A 17,473-nucleotide genomic window follows, 5' to 3' on the forward strand; every position below is an offset into this window, starting at 1 on the left:
TTTTTTAACTGATTTTATACAGTTTTGGTTCCTATACTACAGATTAAAATTTAAACATCTGTCAGTACCTACATTTTGATGAATGCCTGAATCTATTTTTAGGTGTAATGGAATCCTCTTTCTATTCCCATCCCTTTAACCACCAACCCCTGAATTTTATTTGACATATTACACATCTGATATGATATATAATGGAGCTATGTATTATAAGTGAGGCTTTCCATCTTAAAATGGAGACTTACAAGAAAATTGAGAACTTTTTTTTCTGTAAAAATATTGCTAGAATAGTCTATAATTATATATTTGAAAGCTTGCAGAAAACACATTTAAAATGAAAGATTTTTTTAAGAAATGTGTACTTATGATCCTATTTATATGAGTCAATACATTCATACAGGCAACACCCTATTAAAAAATAAGAAAGTCACTAGAAGAGCATATTCAGAATGTTGAGTTGGCTTTTGAGAAGCAAGACCCATGCTCATTACAAACGTTCAGTGGAAACTCTTATGAAACCCTTAAATATAAACACATTACAAATTGAGTTCTATGCATTACCCTGAATACAAATCTTACCTTTGAAAAATCTTAGAGTAACCATGCCTACTGAGATCCTGAATGCTGAAAGATTGTGTGTAGGCTCTGGGCCTGAATCCTCATCTGCTAGTGTGAAGGGGCTTTTTAATGGTGAATTTGATGAGGAAGTTTAACTTTGCCTATTTTTGTCCTTTTATTCCCCCACCCCATCCCAATGGGTTCGAGGGGAGCCTGCTTTTCCACTATATGAATTTCCAAAAGGGAATACTAAAAGCTTTTACATATCTAGGAAAAACATACACTTTTCAATATCTGATCATGTTTGTTTACTTTTCAAACTATAGTAATGTACAGCACGAAGTTAGAGGATAAGAAATACTTACTGTAGTTAGTTTCCAGACACCTATTGAAAGAATTGAGATAATCAGAAAATGCAAAACAAACATCCTATCCTTTTCACCAAATACTTACTTCCATAATAAAGCTAGCACGCTTATGTTTCAGTAGGGACATTCAGAATTAACCTGTAAAATTTTGTCTTCTGTCACAGTATGAAAATATCTCCTACTATAGGTTTTCTATATTTCAGTGTCTTTAGATTGGACCAGAAACATCTCTTGAAAAAATGAACTAAGACAAATAGAAAGTAATAGTTTTTAAACTACTTATGTGGCAATTGTATATTGTAGATGAAAGTAACCCAAAGACTTAAAGTTCCTGAAAGGCGAATATAGGTCTTTGTGGGCTTTACAACTTAATTTTTGGTATCTGAAGGTGGGGAGTAAGGGTAGTGGAGAAACACTGCTATATAAATTTAATGACAGTGGAGCAAATGGATACCAAACTGTTATTGTGTTTGTATTTTTTTTTTTTTAATCTTTATTAGAAGGATGTGAAGTTGGTCATTGGAGTGAATGGGGAACTTGTAGCAGAAATAATCGCACATGTGGATTTAAATGGGGTCTGGAAACCCGAACACGGCAAATTGTCAAAAAACCAGCAAAAGACACGATACCATGTCCAACCATTGCTGAATCCAGGAGATGTAAGATGGCTGTGAGGCACTGCCCAGGAGGTGAGTTTGGGCTGTGTGCTTCTGAATTTTCTTCTTCCCTAACCACCCTCCCTCCCAATAAAGAGTAATTATCCATGAAGGAAACCTGCTGATAACATTGGTGCGAGGGTAAAGTTCCACGTTATACTTACTTAGAAATAAACGGTTAAATTGTGAAGAATATAGAGTGAATATTTCATTTACTTTCATGATAACTTGATAATAATTTAGAGGAGTGCACTACAAATGAGCTTTCTAAATTGAGATTTCTAAAAGTGTGTCTTTTCTTTTTTTTTTTTTTTTTTTGCTAATGTACCATAAAAGCGAGTTCTTATGAAATCAGGCCTTTGCAGATGTTGCTCTGAGGGAAGCAGCCAACTTTCAGTTGAGAAGAGTTTAGATTAGAAAGGTTTATGGAATCTGTAAAATCATCTGCATCATTGCTAGTTGAAGATGACAACTTAAAATAAACTTGCCCAAACACTGGGAGAAATAAACATTGTCTTAATGTTACCACAATTAGCCGGTTCTCTTTGTTTTGATAATAATTTGTAGAAAACAGCTACTGGTATGTGTGTGTTTATTCATGTCTTTGTAGTAATTGTGCTGATTTGCAGTAATTATTCTGTAATAACAGGATTAGGCCCATTTACAAATTAGGAGAAGCGTACATAGCTCAGGTGCTGGCTGAAGCTGAGTCAGTATGTTTGAAATGTAGTTCTCAGTGCTGTCACTGTGATTCTTAAAGCGTAATCGCTGGTTACTGTTTATTTATCACTAGCCGATGCTATATTACCAGAGATGAAGTTGGGGTTTTTCTAGTCCACAACATAGAAAAGCAAAAAAGGAAGTTGCGTTTGGAAAATTGCCCTACAAAATAATCAAAACTTTTTTTGCCTTTATTCTTGCTGTTGGTGCCTCATTTTGCAGCTTTGTGGTTATAGCCCAGAGAGAGAATATATGTCTGCTCAAAATGGATTTATATCTGTATTATGCTGCCTCATAGAGAATGTCTATGATCCATGGAGGAAGACAAACTTTTAAGACTGGAAGACTCCAGTCGGCCTTTGAGAACTATTAGATCCAGATTCAGAAGCTACTATTAGGAACGCAGCTTTTCCTCTTGAGTTAGTTTTGCTTTGCTTTGCTGGGTCTTTGAAACAAAGTTTTTTTGGGTTTGCTTTTCACTAACAAGGATGGTTTTGTTCACTTAAACTGGGTATTTTTCAGTCAAAATATGAGAAAATATTTTCTTACAAAACTAATAAGCCACTTCTTGGATAGCTGAGAGCATTTAACCTGCAACCTTGTGCCTAAAAACAAACCTGATGTATTTAGGTATTGGAAATAAAGACATCCTTTGTTGTATATTGTTTATATAACAACCCTCCCCCTGTGTCTCTCCCAGCAACGTGGCCCCCCAATTGTGGTTTACGTTCATAGCAAAAATTAACCTGAAAATGCTCTCCTATAACAAACATGCTTATGTGTAACAAGAGCCAGCATATTCCCCTCCCCTCCCAAATTATTTTGCCCTCGCCCCAGTCTTGCTTGGGACTTTTGTAGATAACAGCTAGATTGTTAACCTATAATGTTTATTGCACTCGTATGTTCTGTGCTACCAACAACAGTATGCTGTCTTTAATAGAGTACAACCTGACACTGTCAGCAATTTAAATTATGCCAAAATAAATCCTTATGTATCATCTGCAAATATTCTTTTTTTGATGAGTGAACCAGTAATGAACGCTGATTTAATTCGTCTTTAAATTTTACCAAGTATTATTTATTAGGAGAGACTGAATATTGTTCTGATCCCTGAATTGAAATTTTCAGTTTAATACATTCAATATTTATGTAACCTTTAAAGTGGGTAGATCTAAAAGCTTATATGGGAATTTGTTTTATTGTCTTATGATTTCGAAAAAGGTAACTACCATAGAATTGTTGATAGCAATGGAAAATTACTATGCAATAAAATAACTTCTATTTACAAATGTAATAAATGAAAACTAGAAAATTAATTTTGGAACTGAGCACCAATTGGTAAAAATTGGCATAACTTCCAGTGGAGTATCTCACCTTGCCTCAGGTGAGAGAGCAAAAAGTTCTTTCTTTGGTAGGTCACGGTGATTAATGGAAGAATGGAGAAGAAAACCACTTTATCCCATTTTACATCTTGATTTGATTTTAGTGATCTGCTTTGACAAACCATGCAAAAATGTAAGTCGTAATCAGGTTGGGAATACAGGCCTTTTTTCAGATCTTTTTAACATATGTATGGATTTTTCTCCTGTTGGAGCCAGTCTTAACCTGATTGCACACAAACATAGCCTTAACCTCCTTCACACCAAAGCACCAGCGCATTAAAATCAGCTGCTTTTGATTACTGGAAGGCATAAGTTAGAGGTCAGCATAATGCAGTAGTCACTAAGTATATAAGATATTACACTAAAAACTATTACAAATGTAAAAATAAATGGATGCAAGATTAAAAAATAAAATAATACAATGTTTTAGCTTACTCTCCCCTTAATTGTCATATGCTTATTTGCTTTTAAAAAAATGAATATCTGGAAATATCCTAAGTCATGGATTAATTTACATTTGCAGTGACTCAGTGTTCATTCCCAAACTTTTCTTTTTGATTACTTATCTTTTCTTTCATTTCTAATGACATAACCTGTAGAATTTCTTGGGCTTTTTTGACACTCATTTTTCAGGGTTCTGGTCTGGTGATCAGGAGATCTGAGTCTCTGTACCCTGTCAAGTCATCAATTCTGTGACCCTTGGCAAGTCACTTAACCTCTTTTGGCCTTTGTTTCCTCATTTGTAAAATTGAGGGTATTGGGGTAGGCAAGCTCTCAGATCCAGTCCAGTTCTAAAATCCAGTGATTCTAAGATTAATTGCCAAAACATACGGGTAGGTTCTGTGGTTGTCATGTTGAAGGGTGAGGAGGAGACTTGTAAGCCCAAGAGCACTGTTTTACAACCAAATAACCGAACACTCTTTCAGCAGCTGTACTGGGCCTTTGCCAAGCCTTTTATATCTGGCAGCTTTCACCCTTCTCATTCCTCCTCCTTCCTTCTCACAGATAGTCAACCCTCAAAGAATAAGCAAGACTCTTTTTAAATCCACATACGACCTGTTGTTTTAGCTACCAAGATAGCAGGAGGATAGAGAAAGAGGAAAGAGACAAAAAGAGAGACGCATAAAATACCATGGGGAAAAAAATAAGGGAAAGATGAACAGTGAGTGGGAGAAAAATTATATCGAGCAATGAGTACAGGAAACAAGGGTGTGAAAGAATGGATTACTTAAAATGAAGGCTGTACTCACTGCACATGTGTCTTCCCTTCCTCCGACGCTGAGTATACTAATTAATAGAATTTATCCTGTTGGGACCAATTTGTTCTATTAATATATAACCTGCATTTTTGAATGGAAGGAATTTCAAGTCTGAACCATGTTGTATATTAGGCAAAATATTAATTAAAAAATATAGACATCCTATTATATATTTAAATGACAAATGGAAGAACAAGATCATGGTTGTGGAACAAAATCAAAGTCAGAAGGTGCTCATGTACAGGGGAAAATGTTGACATTTGGAGGTGGCTGTAATCTTTCAGTCTTTCACATGATTGACCAACAGAACCTCAACCTGAGTCCTTTCTGAATGGGATTCATTATTTTGTAAGGTCTCATGACAACTAATTTTAATTTATCCATTAGTTATTTACTGAGAACTGCTCTGTACCAAGCATTTGTCTAGGGATAATATGGTTCAGAGTCCTTATAGAGCTTTTTCTAGTGGGAATCATGGCATGATTCCCATGATTTCATGTGGAGATAAGGGCTGTGAAGAAAAATAAAGCAGCATATGAACTAGTGAAAGTTGCGTGGGAGTATCAGCCTGTATGTTTTATGTAGGCTGCTCAGGAAAATTGAGGGACTACCATTTGGTTCAAGACCTGAATGATGGAGAACTTTTGAAGACTTAAGGGAAATTGTTTTAGCAATTGATTCAATGGTTATATCATGTGACTATCCCTGATCCTCCCACTGGATATTAGGGAAGAGGAGGGAACTGAGACCTCGGGACGCTCTGACTGATCGACCAGAGGTGATATATAACAAGTTTCTAGTGGTAGAGCCGCGAGAAGGACCAATGTTTTGCTGCCTAGGAAACACAAGTTTTCCCGTACCTTTTCCTCGTGACTTATAATAAAAATCAAAGATGAAGCCATGGTTGTCCAACATCAAAGTAGCCAACTTTAAACGATTTCTCCCTACAACAGACACATCATTTTACTTTTGCTCTAGAAATACTTTTGTAAAACGTGGTACCCTGCCATCACCACCCACCACCCCTTCCCAACATCTTCCAACTTGAAATATCTAGTGAAACATACCCCAGAGGTCATTTCATAAATGCCAAAGTGCTGAGCCACTGGCTTTGCTTTGGTTCAGCTGTCCCTCCTAAGATTTCTTCTTCTATAATTTTACAGTCATCAATTCTCAGTTTGTTGGGGGGAAAAAAGTATGACTTCAAGATTCTGCTTTCCATCCTTAGCCTTTGAAAGTTGCCCTCCAGCTGAGACTGCCTTGTGTTGAGTCACACCCAGATTCATCTCTGCTCTCTGATGGGCACAGAAGACTGGGGTCCGAGCCCCACCCCCACATCTAGTAGCTCTGTGCCCAGCGTGGTTTTTCTCTTTCGGACACATTTAAGCAGTCAGACTGTTAAAGTAATTTGGGTGATGCTTTGACATATGCTCAGATAGCTTTTTGTCCCTTTTGCCCATGGCCTGCCTCAATTCACCATACCTCAGTTGTTAGTAACAATTTAGTGCAATTCTTTAAGCCCTAGTCGTATTTTCTCAGGACTGTGCTAAAATTTAAATATAAAATCTGCTACTATATGCTATTTCAACTTGAAAATAACTCATTCCTCTTATGAGACCTTACTTAACCATTATCTGCTTTTATTAAAAAGTGGCTTTTAACTTGGTAGGAAACAAAAGAAAATATTATTTAGTAACTTAGACCCTTAATCTCTGTAAACATCTACTTTTTAAAAGGCATTGGTAATAAGACCTCTCTAATCTTTGTTTTCTGTATATAAATTGACAGCAACATGTGGACTAGGTATTAGATAATATAACTAAAGAGGGTTGTAGATTGTGATGGATTAAACTGAGAGCAGGAAATAAGCACATTTTCAGTAGGATAAGGGTCAAGAAAATATGCTTTAGACATATGTTCTTTATTTCTGTACATTTTGTTTACATTTGAGATGTAATTTATGTGGTCTGTTTTATACATGCCAACCTCAAGAGTAGTTTGGAAGAGAAAGGATAAGAATAAAACCTCTTTCTTTTGAAACTTTCATAGTTGTCAGGAAGGTAGATATTGAAATCTTTATATGAAGATGACAGCATCTAAAAGGGAATTTTTGTTGCCCCTCTGTTTGCTATGCTGAACACTTTATTAGATTTTTAAAAATCAGTGATTTGTATTAGTCACTTTAAGCAAATTACTGTTTCCCAGGTGCCCTACACACATGAAAACTAATTGTAATGTTTATTTTATAGTGATTATAAACTGGGACAGCCACCCATAAGCAGACACATTTTAAGTGTTAATGTATAATAATTATCTTACATTTATGTTTAAAAAAGATCGATCTACCTGCCCCCAAATGTTTCTGTCAGTAGCTCACGGGTCCGGAATTCCTGCTTTAGCAATCTTAATGAGCTTTAGGTGGTGTCTTGGGAAGTATGCCCACTCTCTCTGCAACCCCCACCCACCACTTTTTCACTTTTTTTACTTTTTGCTAGAAAGTGGAGGAGGTGATAACTATTGGAAACTGTTTTTGTTTCCTGTTTTTTGTTTTGTTTTATTTTGTTTTTGCAATGACTTCTTTCAGACGGACAAATGGTCACATTTCAGAGGGAAGAGGCCTGAGAGAATGGAGGAGCAGAAAAGTGGGCTCCAATGTGTTGTGCATAGGAGTTCATGGAAAATCCAGAGAGAGCAAAACGAGGTGCAGTCTTGTGCTTAGACGTAGAACTCTAAGGGCGTGCAGAGCACCCATCACAGGGAGGCTGAAGGAGGGCCTGTAAGACAACAGTTTCATTTTGAGCATGTCCTGGTGCCAGCCTTGCTTGCCGGGATGGGGTGGGGGTGGCCCGGGAGCGAGGAAGTGAAAGAAGCCCCACCTTTGTGCCATTCAGTACAGCTTCCCATCTGGAGTCTCTACTACCCCGTTTAATTATAGTCTGGAGCAACATGTACTCGTCTCTTTTATGGGTACTTGTTAAAAGGATTTCTCAACTACAGTGCCACCGAAGGTCCAGCATTATGTGTGCAGCAAGGCAAGGACAGGAAAATTCCAAAGAGGCCTTTCTTTTATGAATTTTACACAGCAGTAAGCTACTCTGATCTTAATGTAAAATATATAAAATTTTTACAACACTCTAAAATAAAAACAACTTTAATAGGACACACATGGTGTCAGTGGTAGATTTTTCACCCCCTTACAGGGGACCTTTTCTGAAAAAAAAAAAAAAAAAATGAGATAAGAGAGTCTCAAGTATAAATCCCCTAATGGTTTCTTAGAACAACTTATTTTTCTCCTCAGACACCTCTCTGGGACCTTTCACTGGTGTTGATAAAAAGCGCAGGCGGTTTGCTCACTGAGATTTCTGGTAAATACTTCTCTAGCTACTGGATTGACCTAGAGCTATACTTGTGGCTGTCCTCCAGAATCAGGAGGCAGACAAAAAATATTTCAACGGAAATAATGACAGAGTTTTACGAAAACCTCAGTGTGATTCATGTTGTCATCATACAGAAGTGGTTAAGATGATAACATTATTTGTGCAACAGAGAGGGGAAAAGGTTCAGGTAGCAAAACTTATTACAATTAATTTAAACAAAAAATGTAAAGGCAGTAGATTTTACTTTACAGTTTACCTGTTTATATAATACTTGGACCTAATATTTCTGTGTCAGTATTATTTTCTTATATTTGAAGACTTTGGAAACCAGGAGTAAACTATTTGAACTTGTATAGGCAAGAGACATTTAATAATTGATGTTATGCCCTTATATGTTGCCTATTGCTCAAAGAATTAAAGATTACTTAATGTAAAAGGACATTTGATAGCATGCTAAAAAAAACAAATTTAAAAGATCAGAAGTAGGAAAAACTTAGAATAAGAGCTCAGGACAGACAAAGAAAATAGAGCATATGAATATATGTTGGTTGAAAATTTGGACTTGGTCTTCCTACTAGACAAAGGGGAAAAGTATATTTGATTCTTTCCTTATTTAATATAAATGATTAATTATAAAATGGAATATCAATTTTATAACAGCATTGGGAGAGAAAATCATTGTATATACTAGTATGTATACACAAACATATGTGCATGTATATATATATATATATATAGACAGAGCACACATATATGAGCATAAGAATATATATACACATATATGTATATATGAATATATACATATGTATATACACAACACAAACGTGAATACTCATTCCAATTTCAGACACATTTAAGTGTGTGCATGTGTGTAGGAGGGGTGGGACCTACATCACAGAATTGAGGAAATTAATAATTCTCATAGTAAATAAAGCATCCTAGTTCCATAGGGAGGAGACACACACTAAACATATTTCTCAAAAGGGGAATTACATCCAGAGCAATGAGTAGTATGGTGGACAATGTGTTCAACAACATCCATGCAACAAACATGTGTTTCCAGAAGGCAGAAGGCAGCTTGGGATTGTTTACCCCTCAGTGAAAGCTGAAGGTATAATTGTGAGATGTGATTTGATGAAGGCACAGGCGGTATAGAATCAGGGCTTTTTGATTCACCAGTTCTAATTGAATGGAATCGTCTGCTTGGTTCTTTTAGTGAAAATTGAATACATTTAGAATTTTCAGGGATCTAGTAAATCTAGAAAATGTGCATTTGTCTTGTGGGCCATGTACCCTTTGAATTTGTCAGTAAGCATGGTGCATTTTCTTTTTCTTTTATTTTTTCATGAATCTTTTTTTTTTATTAAAGTTTATTGGGGTGACAATTGTTAGTAAAGTTACATAAATTTCAGGTATACAATTCTGCATTACATCCTCTATAAATCACATTGTGTGTTTCTACATAGTGCTGTGTTCTTAAGTAAGCTCAGGAGTTGCATGTTTAGATGCAGAGTGATTTCTGGTGATTGTTTCACATCCTGCGCTAATATTTTAAATAACCTTTTGTGATTTTTTTTTTTTTGTTTCTTCTCCAAGACTGGCCTTCAGTTATTTTAATTTTTTAATGTGGCAAAACTATTTGATATGGGGACCACATGGATTTTGAGTAAATATTCACTGAGTTGAATTGACGTTATTAAAGTATGTTACAGGTGCCTTCTAATTCCTTTTTTGAACCTACTTCTCTAGCAGAATTCAGGTAGAAAATATTGGAGCTGAATTTCCAATACAATACATGATTTTTCCATTGCCATGTCTGTAGGTTCATCAAATCAATTATTTACACATCTATTAATTTCTGTGTTCTAAAGAAATGGGCAAATTGGGGGTGGGGAGGATACACACAAAGAGTTTATGGTCTATGGGAAGAGGAAAATGCACATTACAGTGCAATAGAAGGAGTAGAGTTAAATTTGTAAATGTGAATAAGTATGGTTACAGGCTCTGATGTTATAGGTAAAAGTATCATTTTTAGCTGTTGTGGCCAGGAAATGCTTCCTGAAGAGCAAAACTTAAATTCTGTTATGAGGGGTGGGTGGAAAACATGTTAACAAAGGGAGACCATTTTTTTTAGACAGAGAGAATATTGTGAGGAAAGGTGCAGATGCCAAAGTGTGCCCCTGGTGTCCAAGGGAGGGCAGGCAGAAGAGCCAGGCTGAAGCTCAGAGTTTGTGAATGGCTGTCACAGAAGCTCACAGCAAAAATATAAGTTTCATGCTGATTGTGAAGTGCTTGTAGGGAGAGGAAATTTTGAATTTTGTACACAGTGGAGAGCCATAGGTTACTTTTGAGCATGGAGGTATTTTAGTAGAATGCTGATTGAAGGTGGAAGTGACTGAGGTTGTGTTGGTAAGGTGTAAGTAAGAAGACGAACTGCACATTCCCAGATTTGGGGCAGTGCTTTAAGCAGAGTCTGAGTTTGGGAGAATTACCAGGGAAGACTTACACATTTTAATGTTTATGCATTTTGCTGTCATGCTTGTTTATCTAAAGCATGCAGGATTTTTCCTTGACTTGCAATCCACTATGACCCTCATGTCTTTTTCTGCCAAATTCCTAAGCAAAGCCATTCTTCAGTTTTATTAGTGCAGCTTATTTTATTTAAATCTGGGTATGTTATGCATTCACCCTAACTGAACTATATTTGCTTTCTAACTACTACTTCCATTTGCCATTTACCAAGACTCTGGGATATATTATTCTCTATTTTCTAGCTTATGATGTTAACCTTCTAATGGGTTTTCCTTATCAGCCAGCTTGGAGTACTCTGATAATTTAAAGCACTCAAATTGAATATTATTCAGATCAAGGATGGAAATCTTCCTACAGGGCCCAATTTCAATAGTATAAACTAAGGTGGTTTTTATCTAGCATGTTTTTTAATACTAGAAGCTGTCTGAAACATTGGGTTGAGAAGGATTCTGAGTTAAATGCTGGGTTCTGGAGAAAACTGTATAGTTATCAATTTGTGGTGTTTGAAGCATGGTATGGACAGCAATGTATCATGTATTTGTTCCCCCCAATTTTAATCCTTTAACACATTCTGCTCATGACTCTTTTTCCTGCCTTCCCTCCAACCCCCCAACACACACTTGGATGACTTTGACAAATATCTAGCTTCTATTTTATACCTTCAGCGATGATGGATGATTGTATATTGGAAAAACAGTTTGGAAAAATAGCGAAAGAGTTGTAAATTTGGTACATACTGGTCTTGGTCACTTATTGGTTGAATGACATCGATCAAATTAATTTCCCAAAACTTAGTCATATATGAAATGAGGATAATATATCATAGGATTTTTGTGAGGAGTAAATGAACATATACGAGTATGTAAGCAGGTGCATTTTTATTATTCTGCTAAACTTTTTTGCAATTCTGTTATTAAGTCTGCTATATTTTCCATTCTTACCATGGCTGGCTTACTCTTGCCTCTTTGATCTTCTTCGATTTTTGCCCACCTGATGGCTTTAGCTATCAGTCAGATATGAATCATCTTTCGTTTCAGCCCCAGTCCCACAGATCTGGCTGTTGATGGGCATCTTCCTAGATATCCAGCCAGCATGTCACACCATGCATAGCTGAAGAGTCCTTTCAAAACCTTATTTCTCCTGGAATGACTCTCCTTCTTAAAGGTATCACTAATCTCCCAGTTTCCTGGCTCTCAGCCCTTCCTTGGAATCTGTTCCTCACATTCAGACATTTAGGACTCAGGTCTTTGTTCACCCAGCTAAACATATGCAAATTTGAGATGTTTACTTAATTTCTTTTAAACTTTAGCATCTTTGTGTATATTCTGGGGATAACAGATGCCTGCTTCACAGGATTGTTAGAGGATTAAATAGCATCATTTGAACCTTGCCTTTCATAAAGTCAAGGGACAGAAAATGTAGGTTGTTATTACTTTTTTTTTTTTAATAGCCACCCACCCAGTCCTGTTTCTCCACTGTCCATTTATCTTCATTTCTATTGTCTTGACTTGAAACCCTTTTACTCTCTTTACCTAGAAGATTGCAATAGCCTTTGGTAGGCCGAGGGAGTATAGGTTAATTTGGAATCCAGTTAACAGATGTGTCAGCATATTCAGAGTTGAACTCATTTCACCTCACTTACAGTATAATCTACATGGTACGTTTGAAACACTAAGTTCGAGAAATAACTGGGACAATCATTGAGTATCCTGATTAGCACTGAGTATCCTGACTTGCTCTGCTTAGTGCAGAGCAAGTCTCACAGGTCAAAAGGGATGAAGGTTGCAGGACAGGTTAATGGTGGCTGAAGAGGTGAGACTTTAGAGTATAGAGTTGGAATCATGGGAGCATTTGAATAAGTGAAAATGAGTAGAGGGTGAAGGGAAAAGTTGAATGAGCAAAAATGTGAAAAAGAAAAAAACGGGATATGTATAGGCTATCCTTTATGTAAATGTGGAGAATCTGTTTGAAACAACACGTGTCAGGAAGCAGAAGGGGGAACATCTGGGCAAAAGGAGTAGAAATAAGGAGAAGAAATGAACTCAGCAAATACTTCAAAGTCAGTAAGAGTTGGTTATCAAATTGAGCCTTATGGGTTGACCAGTGCTGGAAAAATTTGAGACTGACTGAAGAGTTATCACAGGGAAGAGGAAGTCTGTCCACTTGTGGTGATTCATTTACAAACCTCGAGCTTGTGTATGTGAATATTTATACATAAATTAAAGCGTGGGTATATGACAGGGATGCATAGTTTATAACAAGTGAACTAGCCACCTACATAACAATAATATGCCTCAAGTTACGAATACGAGTAGAGATGTATAACAAATTCAGTAACATGTTTTTGCTAGGAAACTGAGTTTCTTAAATCCATTACATAATTCAATCTGACAAGAGGGTAGGGTTTATAGAAGCAAAGGAAGCTCTAGACCTAGATTCTAGGAGTGGTCAAACTGGTCTACGCAGGATGTCATGGTGTGTGGGTTTTCTCATAGCTCATGGGGAAGCCTCAGCAGGTAAGGTCTGGCCTCTCACCTGGTTGAATGAAAGTAGCTTTACTTTTGTCTCTTTTATGTTTTGGGGATTCTGCATGAGTTTTCCTTTGAAAAAAGATTATGTCCTTCTATAAACAGATCTTTTTTTTTTAGTTAAAGTTTATTGCGGTGACAATTGTTAGTAAAGATACATAGGCTTCAGGTGTACAATTCTGTAATCCATCATCTATATATAAAACAGGTCTTTAGGCTGCACTCTGGTACATCCCTTGTTTTGCAGAGAGGCTGAGGCACTTTCCCATAGTAATAGTAAAGTTTGGTTTTTCGTAGACATCAAAACCTAGAGCTCTTTCTCCCAGATCGCCTCATTATCTTCCAACCCACAGTAATCCCTGGGAATTCCTCAGAGGTAGTGCAACTAGGATTGTTCACGTTATTGCATATATGGCCTCTATGGTGATTGGCCCTTTATTTTTGCTGTGTTTTCTCTCTAAATAGTGTTGTGAACCTTCTCATGGACTGAATTCAGTAGTATCTATTTTTTATGGTAGACCCAGCAAGATTCTATGATGGACTTCCCTTTAACAAGTTTGTTTACTGGTTTGCATTTAGATATACAAGTTATGTACAGTTAAATATGGCATAAGGTAGACAAGCATATGATATGCTCCCAACAACTTTATTTCGTCCTGAGCTGCCTGTTTATATTTTATTCAGTAGGCATTCTCTTCCCTTGTTCCTAGGAGAAAATTCTGGCAGGTCTATTCTGTTCGATTTTTGGGTGATACAGTCCTATTGTTACTTTTAGTCATTGATACAGTCTTAATTTGGTTATTAGAATGTCTAGTTCAAGATCGTAACACAAAACTAGAAACTTGAATTAGCAATAAGTCTTCGATTGTTATCTTGGACTTTTAAATATAACATGCTCAATAGATTTTGGCTGATATGAAGACTATTTTCCAAAATACCTATGTAGAGAAGAACATTTTCCAAACAACCTACCCCTTTCTTGAAAATTCTAAAGGAAATGAACCTCTGATGAACTGCGGTGAAATGATAAAAAGCAACTGAATGCTAGTCTCTGGAAGACGTGTATTGTGTAGCCTCCCATCCCCTTCTCCATCTCTTCTTTTCATCTTATGTCAAAATCTATAGAAGGAAACCACATGCATATCTCACATGTGTGCAAAGATTTCTTGTAGTATTCTTATATTTTCATGTTGAGAGTGGTATTGCTAACTTGAGTAATTTAAAGTAATTTCTGCTTCAAATTTCAAGTGTCTGTTGCATTTCAGATCTTCCTCTATTTGGTATAATTGTCAACTCCAAGCGCGCAGATTGACCTGATACAGTCATCAAATATGCTTTGCATTAGGAGTTATTTGGCTAGCTTCTGTAGCTCTGTTTGAAGCAGTACATTCTGTGTTGCTGGTACCACTTTGCTTCTACTTTATCAGAAACATAAGACTTGTATATCCCAAGAACCACTATGTGAAATTTTCCACCAGGTGGATGACATGTGAGCATATCTAGTTGCAAAACTGTAACATCGGTAGTAGCCTAATTTGAACCATTCCTGTTATAATAGCTTACATTTATTAAGAACTTGCTTAAAGGAGTTCAAACAAGGGTGGTGACCTCTTAAGCACCGTATTTTAAAAACCATACAGCCCTCAAATTGCTCATCTTTTATGCAACTTTAAGTACTTAGTAACAAAGGATTCCACCCAATGAATGCACAATTAAAGATGATTTAAAATTTAAAATATGTGGTCATTTATTATACCTTTGTGTGTGTGTTTGTGTGTGTGTGTGTGTGTGTGTTTGTGTGTATGAGCGCGCATATGCGCGCGCGTGAGTGGAGGGGTTGAGAATTAGTGGTTTCAGTACTACATTTAGGGAAATGTTCAATGTTGCACTCGGCATTTTGTTTGACAGTTGTCACATTGTTTTCATTGTCTCTCTACTTTGTTTATTTCCCTGCTTCTTAAGCAGCTTGATGAAATCTCATCAACTAACTGGGATTGAATTTTGATGAGTGCCAAGTTGCTTTGATGAAATCTAGTGTAATTATCTTAAACCCGACTTTATTTGGCTTTAGTGCTGGCATTTTCCATATTGAGAAAATTAGTGCATTTGTCCGCTGCTGGAGATAGAAGCCCAGCAAGAAACAAAGATAGCTCGAATACAAAAAGCAACCACAATTTAAGTTCATTTTATATCTTTGTTTCAAAACCAGCTTGTCCACACATCCATACTTTTTGTTTTTTATGTTTTAGCATCTGTTCCTTTTAACAACAAAATCAGAATTAACTGTTAGCCAAAAACTCTCACCCACAAACTAGAAAAAGAAAATATATAATTCCTGTTGGCCAGAAAAAAGCTTTGGTGTACTATTATCTGGATTTTCCTGAGGGCGGGAGGCAAAACATTTTAGTTTTTTAAATACAAAACGTTATTCCATTTTTATCAACAGAGGAAAATTGAGTTTTTAAATTGAACTCCCTACTGATAATTTCAGGCTACAAAGCCAATACCGTAAAGGAGTCAAAGAATTTTGAAGTCAAAAGACTCCCAAATTTAGATCTTAATTTCTGATACTTATGATGTGGAGGAAATTAAAGTTGCTGAAATCTCATATAATTAATTAAATTCTGTAGTGATGTATCTCTGTAATGACGATGTCAGAATTTCAAGAGGCTTGGGCATTAGGTCACAGTGCTGCCGTAGGGTTTTTAGAATGTTCGCATAGGCTGAAATAAGACATTTAACTGTTCAGCTAGTACATTTTTCCCTCTTAACAGAGGCCAGCAACCTTCTGCTATCCTCAGGGCCCCTGCATCTAATGCGTACTGGGCCTGGAATTGGAAGAGCCATCCTGGTTTTAGTCAGCAACTGTGGGCGGCCCATCATCCTTAAAGGTTCTCGGGGAAGCCGGGGCTATTCTGTGGATACTTAGAGATTATTCTCTACTTACGTCACTTGTCTGGTTTGAGTCGATTCCCCAAAGTTGCTATAGAATTTTGACCTCCAAAGGCTGGCACAGAACATTCCCACTCTAATACTCTTTATGGATGGTCGCTGTTTAATTGAAGGTAGGACATTGGTGGCAAGTCACTGAAGGTGGGTCTATGGCCCGGGCAGAAAGTTACACATGTTACAGTTCTTCAAAGTTGTATTTTTTTTGTGCCTTTGCATAACCCCAGTCAAATACCTTTCCTTTTTCATGTTTTTGCCTTGGTCAGTTTTCAGTGGGCATTCATCACTAACTGTAAAGATTTCACTTCGTAGTTTTACTACATTGTTTATAGAGTGTTCAATCATCAAAGACTACTTTAGAGTTCTAGTACGACTGGGTCTGCTAATTGCGAAACCAGTCAGCTTTCTATGTGAGAACAGAACGGGATGAGCAAAACGCCAGCTCTTCCCTGGCTGTTTGCTTGTGGTCTGAGTGATGTCCAGCTGAAGTGACTAAGGATGAGAGTAGTATCTTATGCAGTTTATGTTTTAAGTGATCCGTGAAATATCTGGCAAGGGCTATCTTAATTAATTTTATGGACAAAGTGCCAAAACACAAAAATGGTCCACATTTATTATATATAGTGTTCAGAAATTGCCCCTATGTCATAGTGACTTCAGAATTGACTCCCTGTTACAGTGATTTGTTTTTACACTCACTTACTGTGTTTCCTCGAAAATAAGACCAGGTCTTATATTAATTTTTGCTCCAAAAGACACATTAGGGCTTATGTGCAGGGGCTATCATCCTGAAAAATCATGCTCGGGCTTATTTTCCGGTTAGGTCTTATTTTCGGGGAGACACGGTATTCAGCTATTGCAGCTGTTACCATCATCGTCATCATCATCATCATGACTGAGGATCTGGTGAGGCTTTTGTTTACCCAAGTTCCTAGACTTTTATGCAGTTTGATTCATAGTAAGGTTACCAGGAAATCATCTCTAGATGAAGAATGTGGAAGGATGACTTCTACCAGCTCTGTTCTCAGCGTGCCTTTTGGATTCTGACTGCATCTTATGTCAGCCCCACATGACTCCCAGGTAGTTATTCCAGAGTCTGGATGTGATTCCTGTCTTCTTGGTAATTGATATCCCTTATGCCGGAGAT

The 17,473-nt window shown here is 36.9% G+C and overlaps 1 protein-coding gene across 1 annotated transcript in view; it reads left to right on the top strand.

Moving 5' to 3' along the window:
- The window catches only part of RSPO2 (R-spondin 2), a 155,135-nt gene that overhangs the window by 103,824 nt on the left and 33,838 nt on the right, over positions 1 to 17,473 (top strand). Inside the window, exon 5 of the mRNA XM_019750562.3 lies at positions 1,424 to 1,612. Within this exon, the coding sequence (XP_019606121.2) occupies positions 1,424 to 1,612 (189 nt within the window). The remainder of the gene's footprint in view (positions 1 to 1,423; positions 1,613 to 17,473) is intronic.

Source organism: Rhinolophus sinicus, chromosome 6, assembly GCF_057876585.1.
Source record: "Rhinolophus sinicus isolate RSI-liver-muscle chromosome 6, RSI-T2T, whole genome shotgun sequence".
Lineage (NCBI taxonomy): Eukaryota > Metazoa > Chordata > Mammalia > Chiroptera > Rhinolophidae > Rhinolophus > Rhinolophus sinicus.